Genomic DNA, 15,467 nt, shown 5'->3' with positions numbered 1-15,467 from the left:
CACCAGCTGAGAAATTGAAACTGCTACTTGACCAGTGTCTGGCTAAAGCAGCTCAGTTCCACTTGGCTTCTTTTCTCAGTGGGGTAAGAGAATGGATTTGTACAGATCACTAACTCATCTCTGCAGTTTGAATTTTTAAAGGTATCAAAATTAGAGGGATTGTTTGAAGGCCTGGTGCTTTTTTCCCCTTTCTAATCTTATTTTCTTAAGCCATGAACATCCTTTTGATTCTTATTCTTCTCTTTTCATGCCATCTGGCTTTAGGGAAGACAGAAGTCCACTCTTCCTTGCACAGGCTATTGAGGTTGTCAGTAATGATGATTTGGTTGGCTGGAAGCTAATATGATTATTTGTTTAGTTCATCCCCTCCGCAGGTTGACAGCAATGGGACAGTAAGCTAACCTTGTCAGGAAATGCCTGCCTGCTAAACACAGCCTCATGCTTGCAACTAACAGACACAGCTAAAACCCCCGTATTGCTTGCAAAGGGCTGTTCCCTCAGAGTTAATTGCTCGAAGAGTGCAACAAACCAGTGTGAAACTCTGAGGTCTTATTCCCCAAAAGAGCAAGGTGAACTCCTGTGCTGCCGATGCTCCTGAGATGCTGAGCACAGATGAGTGTTGCTCAGTGCCTTGCAGGATCAGGCTTATAAATGTTTGCACCGCACCAGTTGATAGTGCTGCTATCTCTGTGCCTCTTAACGAACTAACTGGTGATGCCCATGGGGGTTTAATGGACTAGGTGCTATGATAGTTATCGTATATCCCTGGCAAATGTGATGTTCACTGCAGGTTCCAAACTCATCAGCAAAAATGCAGAACCTTCTCCTGGTGCAGTGGCAGGGTTTTGTGAGCAAACACTGTTTGGGAAGGGAGCTTCTCAGTCTTTGGGTCTAGAGCGCGGCCTCTGCAGACCATCACATCCTGTCATTCCATTCCTATTTGCTTTTAGTCATCAAAAAGGAGTGAGAAAGAGGTAAATGAAAAGAGAGAGAATGATAACCAGGAGAGCAAGCACGTCCTGGCAGATGAGAGGAGCAGAGTCCTTCAGTGTGAATGCTCTGGATGACAGTTTTGTGGCTTTTGGTACAAAATGGCATTTTTGTGTGTCTTCTGTCTGGTAGTAAGAATGGGAAGAAGCTCTAATAATTCTTTCTTTCCTTTGGTCTGTTGAAGCCTAATCTCTTGAGTCTGGTTCTATTGATTTGATGATCCATTTATTACACAGTCTAAAGTTTTAAGTCTCAGGGAAAAATGACCAAAAGATGAAGTTATCTAGACCCAGAGCAAATTAAAGTGGGGATGAAAAAGTTGTGAACTACAGACATTTAAGCTTTAATGAAGATTCTGAAAGAAGACGTCATCCAGGCTGTTACAATAAAGGAGATCTTGGGCAGGACCAGCATCTTGGAAGCAAAAGTCTTTTTACAGCACACGCTATTAGTGAAGGCTCAGCACCGCCATGCTTCAAAGGCCCCATAAAAACTCTTTTCAGTCATAGGTAGGAGTTTCCATTGACTTCAGTGGGCTGTGGATAGTGCCCCACTTGCAGAGTCTTAATCCTTTGTGTTATCCCAGATCACTGCTGTAGAAATGATTGCAACAGCCAACAACAGGGAGGCTTACAGCTCCCAAACTGCAGGCAGCAGGTGAGCTTTTATGAGTAAGAACTTATTTTCATGCAAATGTCCTTGGTAAGTGAGAATAAGGAACCGGAGAAAAAAATACCTTGAATAGGAGATACAAATGGAATTGTTTTTCAGTTGAGCGTTTTCAGTGTATGCCTTTATGCCTCAGATAAGACATTTATTGTGAGGCAATGAATTAAAGTGAATTGCTATTGATAGTAATGCCCTGTCATAATAAATCCAACCTCTTAGATATCCGTTAAGAGGTATTCTCCCGAGTCCTCAATGAATGCGCTATGGTTAGTAGATGGCCAGAGGGGAACTGGGGGCACGGACCCTGTGGTATCATCACCATCTTACTTCCACAAGCATCCCACTTTGTGGGATTTCATTAACTAAGTCATTAGCATTAATATAGCCAGTGTTAACCTGCTATGCTCGGGTAGTCTTCTGGGATAATGGGTTCCCTCTACCTGTGTGAATTATGATGGGAGATGATAGCGTGTTGTTAGTTCCTTGAGGCATTCCCAGCCTGCCACTGAGGAGACCTAAGTGTGGTGTTCCCTGTATGTACAGTATGAAATCTGGCCCCACTGAGCCAGTGGCAGAAGTCCCATTGCCTTTGAAACATCAGAATTTCATTATAGCATGTAAACTCCTTTGTATCTTATTTCACAGTATTTACATACTGCCCTGCGAGACTTCAGGTCCCGTGGCCTGTGTGAGACTTTCATATTAAAGCCTATTACTATTATCATAATACAAAATGGTATTTACATGTAAGCATTTCAATTTATTTTGTGTTCTGAGCACAGGGAAATGCTGTGATATCTTTACATTTTCCACATCGTGGTGCCTGATCCACTAAGAATGACAGCGTATTTCTGAGGCATTTTGATCTGTGCGTGCATGTATGCATACATACATTTGTCTTTTGGTGTGTGTTTGCTGGTGTGGTTTTATCTTCTAATGACATAAATAGGGATATATATTCCAAAGATATTGTAAGGATATAAATTAGGGTGGATTTTGAAGTGTTCACTTAAAGTATTTGCCAGAAATGTTTTTCTCTTGCAGTAACGCACATTGTAATGCTTTTCCTGCTTACAAAAGGCAAAAAAATGGAGCAAATTGTGTGTAAGTAAATACATTCCTCCTCACCCTTAAGTGTATCACTGTCAGCTGATATAATAGGTTTCTCACCAGAGTTGAGGCAGATGAGTAGGCTCCGAATCCTGAGGGGAGGCAGACAGCATAGCTATTTTGTTTTTAGATTTCAAATGGTTTTGAGGGCCTGCCGTCAGACGGGGAGGAGTCCCGGACTTTGATGGTTGTTAAATTACAGAGTGCATGTTTTGACACCCCAGCAGAGCCCAGGCTGGGTAGGAATCCATTACACCCAGGATGCAGAGCGCAGGGACAGCGCAGCGCAGGATGGCCGTAGCTCCCCGCCAACAAGCACTGCACCGGGCCCAGCATCATGGCCTTCTGGCGGCTCTGCAGCTCGGTTACTGATGGCCCGTCAGCTGGGGGTCAGTGGCGGCGGCAGGGGACCGGGCTGTGATTCATTGAGTGCACCGTTAGAGATCTGTAGCTCGACGCTCTCAGCCAAGAGCAGCACATTAGCTACATGACATACATTATGATAGTGCCAGCAAAGTGGTCAGTGCCTAACCGGGATATATTGCAGCCTGCGGAGTGGCTGAGGGCTGCAGCACAGAACATATGGAGATTATTTCCTGAATTTATGCAGCGCATGTTTTCCTATAAATTAAACTCAGAGAAAATGTGTATCATAATAGGGTGATGCTCGCAACAGCCTTCCCTGTTATGAATTACAATGACCTCTCTCAGCTCGCTGGGTGCCCAGCGAAATGGCTTCATGCAGTTGGAAACAATAGCATGTACGTGGTGTCAGGGTCTGAAAGCCTGACTAAAAGGCTCTCTAACTAAAAGCAGGCACTTTTTTCTTTTCTCCCCCCCCCCCCCCCCCGTTGCTTCTCTCATTTTTATTTTTCTCTCTAGAAACTGCCCAGTTTCCTCCTGAAGGGCCGAGTTACCGAGAGGGTGGGCAGATGCCCCGGTGTCTGCTCAGTAATTAACTGGGTGCTGCCCTTGCTGAAGGGTTGCTGGATGGCAAAGGCAGCTCCAGACATGGTGGCAGCCCCACTTCATGGATGAGGGTGGTGGGGGTTGCCAAAACAGCAGGATGGGGGTCCTTAGTGAGAATAATGAGGAAAGCAGCACTTGTCCCTTCTGTATCCTTGGACTGAGGATCCTGAGTCTTTTCTAGGCAAATATTTGATGTTCTGTTGCCTGGGGCTGAGACAAAATCATCTTTGCCTTTTCCTTGGGTGTGCTGAAGCAGCTGAAGGAAAAATGTAGTAGAGACAGTCATTGTAACTACCTTCCTAAAGCATGAAAGATAAAGTTATGTTCCTTACAACTGTGTGTGTGAAATCTTTAGTAGAGGAAATGTAGGAGCTGCCATGTAGGAGCAAACTGGAAACTCATAATTAAAATATAAATATATACACGTGTGTCTGTGTGTATCTCTCTCTCTCTCTCTCTCTCTGATAGGATTTCAAAGATTTCTGGGAGGGAACATTTCACATCTCATTGCATTGGATTCTTTTTTTTTTTTTTTTTTTTTTGAGTTTCATTTATCATACTGATACCTACACTTAGAATAAATTTTATTACTCTCCTGTTTAACTTCTTGAACTGAATATTTCCCTTGGTCCCTTGCTGCTGTCTGATTGGCAGCTTTCAAATCATTTGGGACTTTTGGAAAGATCCTGTCAGCCTTTTGCGTGATAAAGGAGAATGGATCATTGGAATAAAAAATATGTTGCAAATCTTTTTAGGTTTAGTCCTCTCTGCTTTGTCTTTCACTAATACATGCATGATGTGGCTTGTACTGTTATGTTTTCTTAATGAAAATTAACAATTTGAAAGCAACTCATGGGAACAACCAATACAGCTGAATTTTACTGGTACAGACTAATTCTGTGACTGACCTTCTCTGTTTAGCGGCAGTAGTAACCCTAGTTTTTTTTCTTTAGCAGCTCACATGTTGGGAACACACACTTAGCCTGTAAATATGGATTCAGGAGGAAAATGAATACAGCAGTGTTCAAAGCAGCCAAAAGCTGAGAAATAACGTTCTGCTGTGACTTTTCCAAACTGACGTCTCGATGTTGGGATTATAAATGAAACCATTGTTCCAGTGAAGGCCAAGACTAATAGAAAGCCTTTATTACTGATCCATTGGCTAATTCTGCTTGTCTAACCCCTTTGGATGGACACAGTGTCAGAAAACATACTCACAGAGGTTGCTTTGTGTGAGATTTGGCCTGCTGAGTGATTACATGGGGGCACAAAGATATCTCAGTGACAAGTGTTCTTTGACTAAAATTTGTAAAGTCATTTTTTTTCCCTAGGCCCTGGAGAGGAGTGAACTGATTTTTAATCTACAGCTTCTATGAGTGATATTTGCTTTGTGTCCTATCACCCTTCTATTCAGCTGTTCTCCCCTTCCAAGCAGGTAAACCTCTGCTTAGAAGAAATTGTTTCTTCTGCTGAGCCTTGGTGCAGTTGACAGCTGTCATATACAAGCACTACACTTGAATATGTGTCTTTAGAGCTAGACAGTCTTAAAAAGCTTTGGTCTTTTCTCTTTGCACATGCAGGGAATGCCTAGGAGCCAGAGACCCCTATTGCGGCTGGGATAACAAGCAGAAGCGATGCACCACCATTGAGGACAGCTCCAACATGAGCCTGTGGACTCAAAATATTACTGAGTGCCCAGTAAGTGGAAGGCGTGGAAATATTTTGTATATACTGGTGCGTGAGTGTGTGCGTATGTGTAGAAGGGAGAGAGAAGGTGAGGCAGCCTGATGAGGACTGGCTGTTAGGAGAGCATGGAGAGGCCAGTGGCACACACTAATATCTGTGCACAGCCTCTTGTTTAGAGTACAGAGACCGTAAATGTATTTGTTTGCTCCAAAAGGGGGATCCCAAAGCAAGCATTCAGTCCTCCTCATGCCCACCCATGCCTTAAGAAGATTGGATCATGCTGTTGGGTTACTGCTGAGAACCGTGTAAGCCCCAAATGAAACCTGAGCTTTCTCAGGGCTGCTCCACTGTCTGCACCATTTCCTTGGCTTCCCTGCAGGTCAGGGAAATCGGAATAGCTGATGTACAGCATCCTCGGGCTTTACATTTCATTTTCCTTTTGGATCCCTGAGCTGGGCCCAGGAGACAACGCTGGTGAAGAAGTGTTGCACTGGCAGGAAGAGGCATCTAGGGAGCAGCAGAGAAACAGGGCATGCATGGATGGTTTGCAGAGGGAACAGAAAGATGCAGTATGTACTGGAGAACAAGAGGGAAGGGGAGAGTGTATCTAAGAGAGGGAGCATGAGAAAAAGAGTGTCTGGTTCTAACCTCAATTTAGCAGACCAAAGACCAAATCTATGTGATATTTCAAGGAGATGGTCTTCTTTCCTTGCCCTGGTCTCCATGAGATGCAGCAGTTAGTTTAAAAAAAGCGTCTCTGCTTGAATCAGTTTGAGTTGGCTCTCCAGCTCCCTTCTGACCCACCCACCTACCCTCCTCTGATGACAATATCCAGTTCCTGGCTGTGATCCCCAGAAGCTGTCTGGCCAAATTTAATTCCTGCTGCTTGAACTGTACCTGCAAGGTGGTTGGGGAGGAAAACCAGTCTTGTTAAATAAACTGGGGAGGTGGAGAGGGGAGAAGAAATTCTCATGGATGTCCATCGTTATTATCTAACATCAATTAGCATGTTAATACTGCTAAGTCCAGTAGATCGAGAGAGTGGACTGGATGGGTTATATCTTCAGTATGCTATTTCTGTCTGGAGGTGCTGGGATGTTTATTCCCCTTATCTTCCTTACTTCTCAGATATTTTCCCGGGAAATATTAGTCATTACTTCAATCAATCCTCAGTTTGGCAAGGCTTAAGTTTTTCACTGCTGGATTCAGAGGCTTGTGTGTTTATAACCCTCCTGTGTTGAACTGGGATGCAGTGCTTCTTGATTGCCCATGCTGTTATCTCGTCCTGCTTAATGCCTGTGTCTGTTGATAGGTGTGTGAGGTGCTAATCCTCTAGTTTGAACATGTCTGCTGTGGTGCACACTAGGGAACAGGCAACTCCAGATCATTGTTTCAAGGTCATAAAAATCCAGCGCAGAATATTCAGGAGCTTTGGCTGTTCTTGGGGTGCTACTTTTACATGTTTTAGCATTTCCATTGTAGATTATTTTCCGTTTAGGTGCTCTCGTTCTGGTGCATACATCAGCCTTGTGCTCTTCGACTGATGGGCTGCCAAGCTGTTTAAAATCCACATGCAAGTGCTTTCTTTTTCGTTTTTCCTCTGCCCCTCGCTGGAATGAATTCACCTCTAGCGTGGAGTGGGATGGCTCATTTAAACACCTATATCGGCAACATCCAAGTATTTCCTTGTGTTCAGTGCAGGATAAAGGTCATGGTCAACAGAGGCAAGAGTCCAGGGCAGCATGCACAAATGACCGCTTGAAACGTAGGGGAATGCAGTGACCCAATGTCAAATTTCACTCTTGAAAAAGGCCTGTCTGGGAGTTTAGTTAGATGAGTTACTGTCTTAAGAAGTCCTGGCTTTTCTCACCCCACTTTCCTGGGCCGAGCACCAGACGCTCAGCTGTGCTGGTACAGCTGTATGTGAGATCACACTCAAGTGTGACACAGCGTAGATTAAAAGCACCCCTCCCAAATAAACTTTTCCTAACCCAGATAATGTCAGTGAGTTCTTCTGCAGCCTAGCCCACAAACAGATGTCCTGGCACAGCTGAGAGACTGGCATGCAGCAACTTTTAAAGCCAGAACTGGCATATTATTGAATTGTATCCTGCAGGGGCCAGGCATTTGTGTGAGTCAACCACAACACTAACACAACTTGTCTGCTGCTCTTGTGCAAACATGCTTGTTCAGAGCTAGTCTGAACAACTTTGTACAGCACTACATTGTACCACAGCTTTAATATTAAGGGACCTTAGATAGAGGGTTAATCAGACAGTGTTAACACAGTACCTTGGGCAATGGTTAATATATGTTATTAGCAGGTAACACCCAGAACCTCCTAAAGGTTCGTTGCTAAGGTTGCAATGTCAAACATTTTAACATTAAGAAATGATAGGACACAAATTGCACATGCTGCTCTTCTTTTCCCTGTATGTGCATGTGTCATATCAGGGAGTCCTGAATACATGATTGCATGCTGTTTCTTCTTAGGCTTGGGAGAAGGAAGTGAGGTGCTTTTCGGTTTTAGGAAAACTGAAAAAAGACACATCCTATTTTATAATATCTTACTGACACCAACATGAGCAACCAGCAGGAAAGGAACTTTAGATTTGGATAACAGACTCCTTTAGCCAAGCTCATGGGGTCACTGTTGATGGTGGTTGGCAAGTCAGGAACTGAGTATTCCCAATAAAGTGCACAGTCCTCCTTATCCCAAGCCAAATGGTGCTCTTCCTCGCAGGTTTTCATCCCAGTCCCACTCTGTGTGTCCAGCAAACCCCTATCTCAGTCATCTGGCATCTGGTTCATGCTACTCCATTTTCTTGCTAATCGGTGCCAGACTCCCCACTCCTTTTTTGGGGTGTCTAGCAGACTTGTACCCTGCTCTCAATTCATGTGGGCTCAGCCACTCAGAGCTGCGGTGCCCAGGATAATCCTGCTCTGGCCCACGCTGAAGTATGCCCAGTGCACAGAGAAGACTTCAGGTGCCAGGATCAAAATCTATGAGCCTCTGAAAACTGGGAATTTTCTTCCCCACCTCCCAAGGATTTTATACCCTGGACAGATTTGAATGGCTTTTCATGGAGATTGCAAAAAGGTGTTACAAGGACATAAAGTTCAGTTCCTTGCTCTGAACACCTGCTTGTTTCAAGGAAAAGGTTGCTACTTACAGACATTTTTTCCCTAGATTTGATTGTAGAAATGCTTGAAATATTTTGACTGAAACTTTGCAAGAATTTTCAGCTTCTGTCAAACAGCCAACATGGAAACTTCCAGCTGAAATAATTGAAGCTTGGCAAAGTTATAAGCAGTTGACATCTGAATCCTAAGAGGAAGCATAGATGAATCGAAAGAACAAGGAATGCTTCTAGCCTTATCTGTAATATCAGAATAAACATTGAAAATATCCTGGTAGCAGGGGGTAGGAATGGTCAGTCTGAATTTTTAGATCCTGCACTTGAGCCTTTAGATGGTACAAGGAAGAAACGAAAAGGTGATGCCTTTGGTGGGAGTATGTCAGTTTACAAAATGTGAGAACTCTGGAATTGGTAATATTGTCGGGTGAGAGAAGGGCATTTGATCACATGTGTTTTTAAAGATGTCCTCTCTGTCTGATGGGCACTGTGTTGGCTACAAAGGATTTGCCTTGTAAAGATATTCCTGAAAAAGATCAATGCATATGGGTTTTTCTGCCACTTCCCAAGTTTGCGCTTTTGGAGATATTTTTATGAATTTAAAGATGGAATAATAATCCATATATAATTTCTTAAGTATAAAAACTTCCCACACTCACAACGTGACATGTTTATAAATCTCAGCATTTTCGTTATGGCTGCTTATTTGTTTAATTTTTGGGTTGCTTCCCAGTATCATTTATGAGCCAATAATTATTTGTCAGCTTTTTTTTTTTTTTTAATTGAAGCCACGGGCCATATCATGCCATTGATTTCTGAACAGAACTCCCTGCTGGAATCAGCAAGGCTTTCTGGCTCAAAAATGAATAGAAATGATCCAATAGTTGGATTATGACTTTTGTAAGGCAGGAGGATAACGGAGATAAAAATCTAGTATTAAATATCTCAAAGTAGTTCTTTTGATTTGTTTCCCCCCTGACTTTTAGCAACCCAACTGTATTGATTTTTTACTGCATTCGTGTTTAGAACAACAAATTCAACAACAACAACAAAACTCAGTGTTCTCTTCTCTGGGCATCTTGCCTTGTAACCTGCAGCCCAGAGCAAATTTTTACGACCACATGGTAATCTGTTGCAAACAAAGGTTTACAACAGATGCTTGAACCCCCCTGACTACAGCCAGACGAGCACAGTGATAGATCTAAATTACTTCCATGCCACTGCTGCATATTTTTGATGCTCCTGTAGATGGGTGAGAGGGGAAGATGACAGCCCACCAGAGGTGCATCGTGAGTGTTTAACGTAGTGCCAGACTTGGAGAATAAGCTCAGAGCAGCGTGTTTCAGAGCATAAGTGTTTGAAAGCACTTCTCCCGTGGCTGTGCTTGGCTCTCTGCGTGGGTCCCGAGCAAGCTCACAGCCTCTCTGTGCCTTGGTTTCCTTATCTGTAAAGCAGGAGAAATTTTGCCCCCCGGGGGCGGCCCAGGGGACTGATCCTGCTGACTGCAGAGCTCAGTGAAGCATGGCACAGTGGGGTTTGTCAGCGGTCGCTGTCTCAGATTTGGGGCCAGGGCTGTTCGCCAGGGCCCCAGCCTCTTCCTTTCTTCACCCTTGGTTGCATGTGACATTGAGGCCAAATCCAGAATTGCCTTTGCCAGCAGTTTTACCAAAGCTGCTGAGCATCCCACCACCCCATGGGTGACACCAGTGGGGATGAGCCACATCCCACCTGCGAGGCCCTGCGCTTTGGGACATGGGGTGGGGAGGATGGAGGGAGCCGCTGGGGGAGAGTGCATCATGGTGCTGTGCTGTAGCAAGGAAATAGCTGTACCTAGGCAGGGCCAGCATGGACGTCTTTCTGCCTCGTGTTTCTGAAGTCAGGAGCAGAGGGGAAGTCAGGTAGGGGTGTTCAGAGCAGCCTCCCAGACATGGTCCTAGAGTTGCTGGATTTTGCAGTAGTGGTGGAGTGGACACGAGAAGGCAGCAGTGACCTGGGAGCAATCTCGGGAGGATCAGGCAGCACTCATCTTCTCAAATCAGCCTTGGTGGTGAGGGCCCTAGCAGCTTGCTCCCCCAGCCCTTGGCTTAGGGCTCACCTAGCAGCACTGGTTAAAACAAGGCACAGGGGAGCAAGCTCAGACACCCTATCTCCTGGAAGGTCTTCACCAATCCCGGGCTGAAATAGTTCTGTTCCTCATGCTTTTGTTCTGCCAGGACTACTGTATTTTTACTTCTTCATTGCAGTGCACAGGAAGCTCAAGCCCAGGCCTGTTTGGAGCTGTACAGGCGTGAAACAAAGGGCAGAGGAAACAGATAGCAGTGTGGTCTGGTCTATAAATTGCCTTGAGATGAATCCTTGCTCTTTAGCCCACTATGTGATCCTCAGCATTAATTCTAGTCACCACCATCTCCTTCACTTTCTATCCTTCACCCAGTTTAGCCATTTAGGCTATGGCTGTGTTTAGAAAAGGAGCCAGTTCTTACTGTATATTTGGACATGGCCAAACTCAGCGAGGCTCCGGGGGCCAAACTCAGCGAGGCCCCGGTCTCAGCTGGTCACTATGGTTATACAAATGCTAACTCGGAAAATATTCTGCAGGAGCAGTCCCAAGCACTGCAGAGGCAGGAGCATCATGGAGTGGGGACAGTCAGCACTGGCCATTGTACTGCTTGAAAGGCTGAAGTTGTGCAGTGTGGGATGAGGGAGTGCGGTGGTTTTGTGGTGTGGCAGATGGGTGTTTGTGCCTGGTGTGGTGCTGGCTGGGTCGGCTCGGGTGCCTGTGCGCACACGTTAGGTATGCGGGGTGGAATTTGGAAAGTAAATATTGATGCGGCATTGTCTGAAAACAACCCTCTGTTTTGAATCCTGCTCGCAAGCACAGACAGGTCCCATCTAAGCTGCATCCTAATCCTCCCGGCAGCTTTGTTTGTTATTTCTGTTGTGGGGCTGTCTCCAGAAATGTAAACTTGCTATTAATGACCTTTTTTCTTTTAAAATTAGGTGAAAAACCTGACAACAAATGGAAGATTGGGGCCTTGGTCCCCATGGCAACTGTGTGAGCATTCAGATGGGGACAGCACAGGCTCCTGTATGTGTAGGTCACGTTCATGTGACAGCCCTCGTCCTCGCTGTGGAGGTCGCAGCTGTGAAGGGGCCAGGATCGAGGTCGCAAATTGCTCAAGGTACCTCAGCATCTTTGTGCTTTTTAGGAAGGGAACAAGAGTTGTGCTTGTCCACAGCTTAGCTCCTTCCTTGTGTTTCTGTGACCATGTTGTTGTATCCCAGCCAAACTGAGGTATGTGAGGTCCAGCTTGAAGTCAGTGAAAAATGAAGGAGCCCAAGGGCTCTGAGAGAAGACCCTTCAGCCAGGGCTCTTGGAAGATGAGCACCCCAAATTAGTGTACGCATTAACCTTCCCTACACTGTGCCTCGGTTTCCCTCAACTGTACAGTGAGTAGTGACCCATCAGGAGGAGGTGAGTAAGGCAGGCATAGTTGTTAGCCAACTGACCAGCAATAAGCTAAAAAAATCTACTCAAGATCATCATATTTCGGAGTTTGGATTCCGAGGTTGCATTGCCAAAAGCGAGCAGAGCTCCTTCAGAGCAATGCTTGTAAAGACAGGGCCTAGCCTAGCTCCGAGCAAGGCTTGTTTGCCTTGTTCTGTGAGTCTGTGAACTGTCTGCAGCACGCTGGCTAGGTGAAAGCAACAGATCATCGTCTGGCAGCGAGCAGCGCTTAGGAGGCATGCCTGCTGGGGACAGCACTTAAACAACGTATGTAGCTCAGCTTGTGTCGAAGTGCTGCCTTTCCAGGGAATCCTGAAGCTCGTGCGTGAGCAGTACGGAAGCTAAATGTCCTCCAGTCGGGTGTTCAAACATAGCCACGGTGTTTGTGTCCATGTTACCCCACCACCCTCAGACTATATCATGTCATGACTCAAGGAAAGACGACGCAATAGTGTAAGCACTACTTAACCAGGGTGGGGCCATCCAATATTTTGGTAAATATTGGGTCAATACAGTTTTTATCTACTTTATCTTCTCCATAAACGTTCATTCCATTAAGGACAGCTGTGTCTTGACTCATCCCTGGAGATCAGTGCTGGTCTTGGCACCAAAAATTCAGCAATACTCTTGTTTTAATTGGCATCTTTCCTTCCAGTTGTGGGCTGTGCTGCCCAAAAGGCGTGCAGTCATTTCTGGCCCTGTGCTGCCATGGTGGGCTGAGCGGAGCCTTCCTAAGGCAGGCTTTTTATGTCAGTGGCAAATGGAAAGCATGCCAGTGGGACGGGTTTCTCAGCACTGCTCTGATGGCAAAAGAGGCAGGAACAGCTTCTAAGAAGGGGATGAAAAATAGATTATTCACTCTTAAGACATAGGAAAACAGCATGGTTTGAAAAATAGGGACATCTGGTCATCCTACATCCGCCTCAGCCCTCAAATTTCCTTTAATTGACTTCATATGGCATTGAGATTTCTTTTTGCAAAGAAGGAGCAGGATGCCTGAAGTTGAGTTTTATTAGAAAGCTGGAGATCTGAAAGTGGAAGGTGTCTTTATTTCTGTTAAAAATTTTGAAACACAAATAGATGCTGAGAATTGTTGGTTTTTTGAGGAATTTTTAGTAGAAATTACTTTCCTTTTTTTGCTGCAATAACAGCAACCTTCCATTTGATTTTTTCTTTTTGTGATTTTACATATAATCTTTCTTTTGGGCTAAGGAGTGGGGAGGTAGCAGGTGGGTTAGAACATGGCAGAATAAGATGGAATAGTAGGATTTTTATATGAGTGAGTTTCTTGTTCACCTTGTTTGGGGCTGGAGAGGGGAAGGGAAGGAGGGAGAGGGATGAAAGAACAAGAGGAGGAGGGGAGAAATATCTAACAGGTTTCTGAAATAAAGCTGCCAAGAACAGGCAAGACTTGATAACAAATACAAAAACTGTGAAGGGCTATGTGGGTTTTAACTTTCATCCTCTGCCCTGATTGGTGCTATGCCAGAAAATATTTCTTGCCAGCAGTGTTATTAGTTCAGTAAATGCTTTGAAAATTAACATCTGTTTTCGAGCTTAGCTTTCAAGAACCAGAGAGCACCTGAGTTGTTTTTTTACTAGACTTTTTAGAAAGGTTTTTCTTTATTAAAAAAACAAAAACAAATAAGATTTTTTGGCTTAAAGCAGTGAAGTGTCAAGATTAGGCAGTTTGGTAAGACAGAGCATTGCCACTGGCTCCATACGAAATGAAACCTGCAGCCCAGGAGAGATGAGGTACAGTTCCTCCTCTCCTGCTCCAAGGTTCAGTAGTGCTGCCAAATCAGAGGAAGGTGAGCTTTAATGAATGCAAGATTTTAAAGATAAAAATGTTGGCTTCTGTGTAGGCACGCGGTTGGGTTACCGCATGGCAGCAGCGTCGCAGGAGCCGGCCACCTGCGCATGCTCAGCCTGTTGCAGGAGTGAGGCAGAGAGCATTTGCTGACATCTCTGTCGCTGAGGTGTGAACTAAGGGGTTTTACATCACATCTGCCTCAGGCTAAGTCACCACTGCAGAGATGTGATCACTCATTAAACTGTGAAACTCGATCCTGCCTCTGAGCTCTTAATTGCCTTCTGGTTTCTTCAGATTTAAGGTCACACTACAGTGACGTCTGCAGGCAGCCATGAAAGCTAGAAGCAATTATTGTTATTTTTAATGAAATTTGAGATTTCCACTTAATAGGATTCAATGCTGAAGACTTTAGGAAAACACCAAATGTTACGAGGTTTGTGATAAAACCATGGGAGCTGGCAGTAGTAATGCTGTAGGAGATTTAAAGCATCAGTACCTACTGAATTAGCAGAGGGTAGGTTTTTTACATCCTTTGGCACAACTAGCATTGGTGAGCCTCAAAACCTGCACTCTTTGTGCAGAAGAGTCCAGGAGATACAACTTTGGGATCAGCCATTGGCTCAGAAAAGGGGGGTTATGAGACATGGAGGAGATGATGGGTGAATAGTCAGTGAGAGTTATAGCAACCACACTGTTGCCCAGCGAATCCTAGGAGGCATTTTCAAAATCATTCAATATTGCCTTCATTCTTTTCCTTTCCAATTCTTAGGGACTTCAATGTGAGGAAAGTTAGGCCAATGCTAAGCACTTTTGAAACTCCCTTTTCTAGATCTCTGCTGATATAAAGTCTGGTTGAAATGAATAATCTCTTCTCCAATGAGTTCAATGATTCCCCTGTCAGTGCCTTATGTGTTTTGTTGTTAAGCACGGCATGACGTGGGCAGATCATTAGGTAACCTGTTCTTTCTCACCGCCTTTGTTAGAAATGGTGCTTGGACACCCTGGTCTTCCTGGGCCCCGTGTAGCACCTCCTGCGGGATAGGCTTTCAGGTCCGCCAGCGATCCTGCAGCAACCCCGCTCCACGGTACGGGGGCAGGGTCTGCGTTGGACAGAGCAGGGAAGAAAGGTAAGAGATGTTCACAATGCTGGGTGTTCACTTTTGTGGTTATAATGTTGGCAGCTGGAAGTGGTGGCTCTTTTGTGAATGCAGATTAAGGCTGTTTGGCTGAATGCACAAAGCAGAAGGAATTCTAGAGCCTGGGAGGGATGAGGTTGCTCACATGCATGGCCACTCTTTCAATGAGCCTGTGACCATCAGAGACTTCAGAGCTGCCTCCCCTCTCAGGCAGGACCTTTCAGACCTTCACAAGTATTCCTGTCCCCCAAACAGAGGGCTGACCTCCTCAACGAAAGGAGAAGCTGTGCCTGCTGTTAGCAGTATAGAGTTTATAGACACAGTTACACTGTTCTTATCCGTCCCTGAGGAGGCAGTTGAGTATGTGCAGGTTTCATTGCCAACTGCACCATTCCTAAGTCTGTATTAATTGTGCTGATGCACCAAAAGAAGTTCAAGACAGAATATAG

General features: G+C 44.9%; 1 protein-coding gene across 4 annotated transcripts in view; it reads left to right on the top strand.

Moving 5' to 3' along the window:
- The window catches only part of SEMA5B (semaphorin 5B), a 276,934-nt gene that overhangs the window by 230,199 nt on the left and 31,268 nt on the right, over positions 1-15,467 (top strand). For all 4 annotated transcript variants that reach the window (XM_076342971.1, XM_076342972.1, XM_076342974.1 and 1 more), the window contains exons 14-16: positions 5,319-5,436; positions 11,562-11,743; positions 14,866-15,009. In XM_076342971.1, the coding sequence (XP_076199086.1) occupies positions 5,319-5,436; positions 11,562-11,743; positions 14,866-15,009 (444 nt within the window). The remainder of the gene's footprint in view (positions 1-5,318; positions 5,437-11,561; positions 11,744-14,865; positions 15,010-15,467) is intronic.

Source organism: Aptenodytes patagonicus, chromosome 6 (genome assembly GCF_965638725.1).
Source record: "Aptenodytes patagonicus chromosome 6, bAptPat1.pri.cur, whole genome shotgun sequence".
Classification (NCBI taxonomy): Eukaryota; Metazoa; Chordata; class Aves; order Sphenisciformes; family Spheniscidae; genus Aptenodytes; species Aptenodytes patagonicus.
Note: the sequence above shows the minus strand (reverse complement) of the source record. Positions and strands in the feature narration are given on the sequence as shown.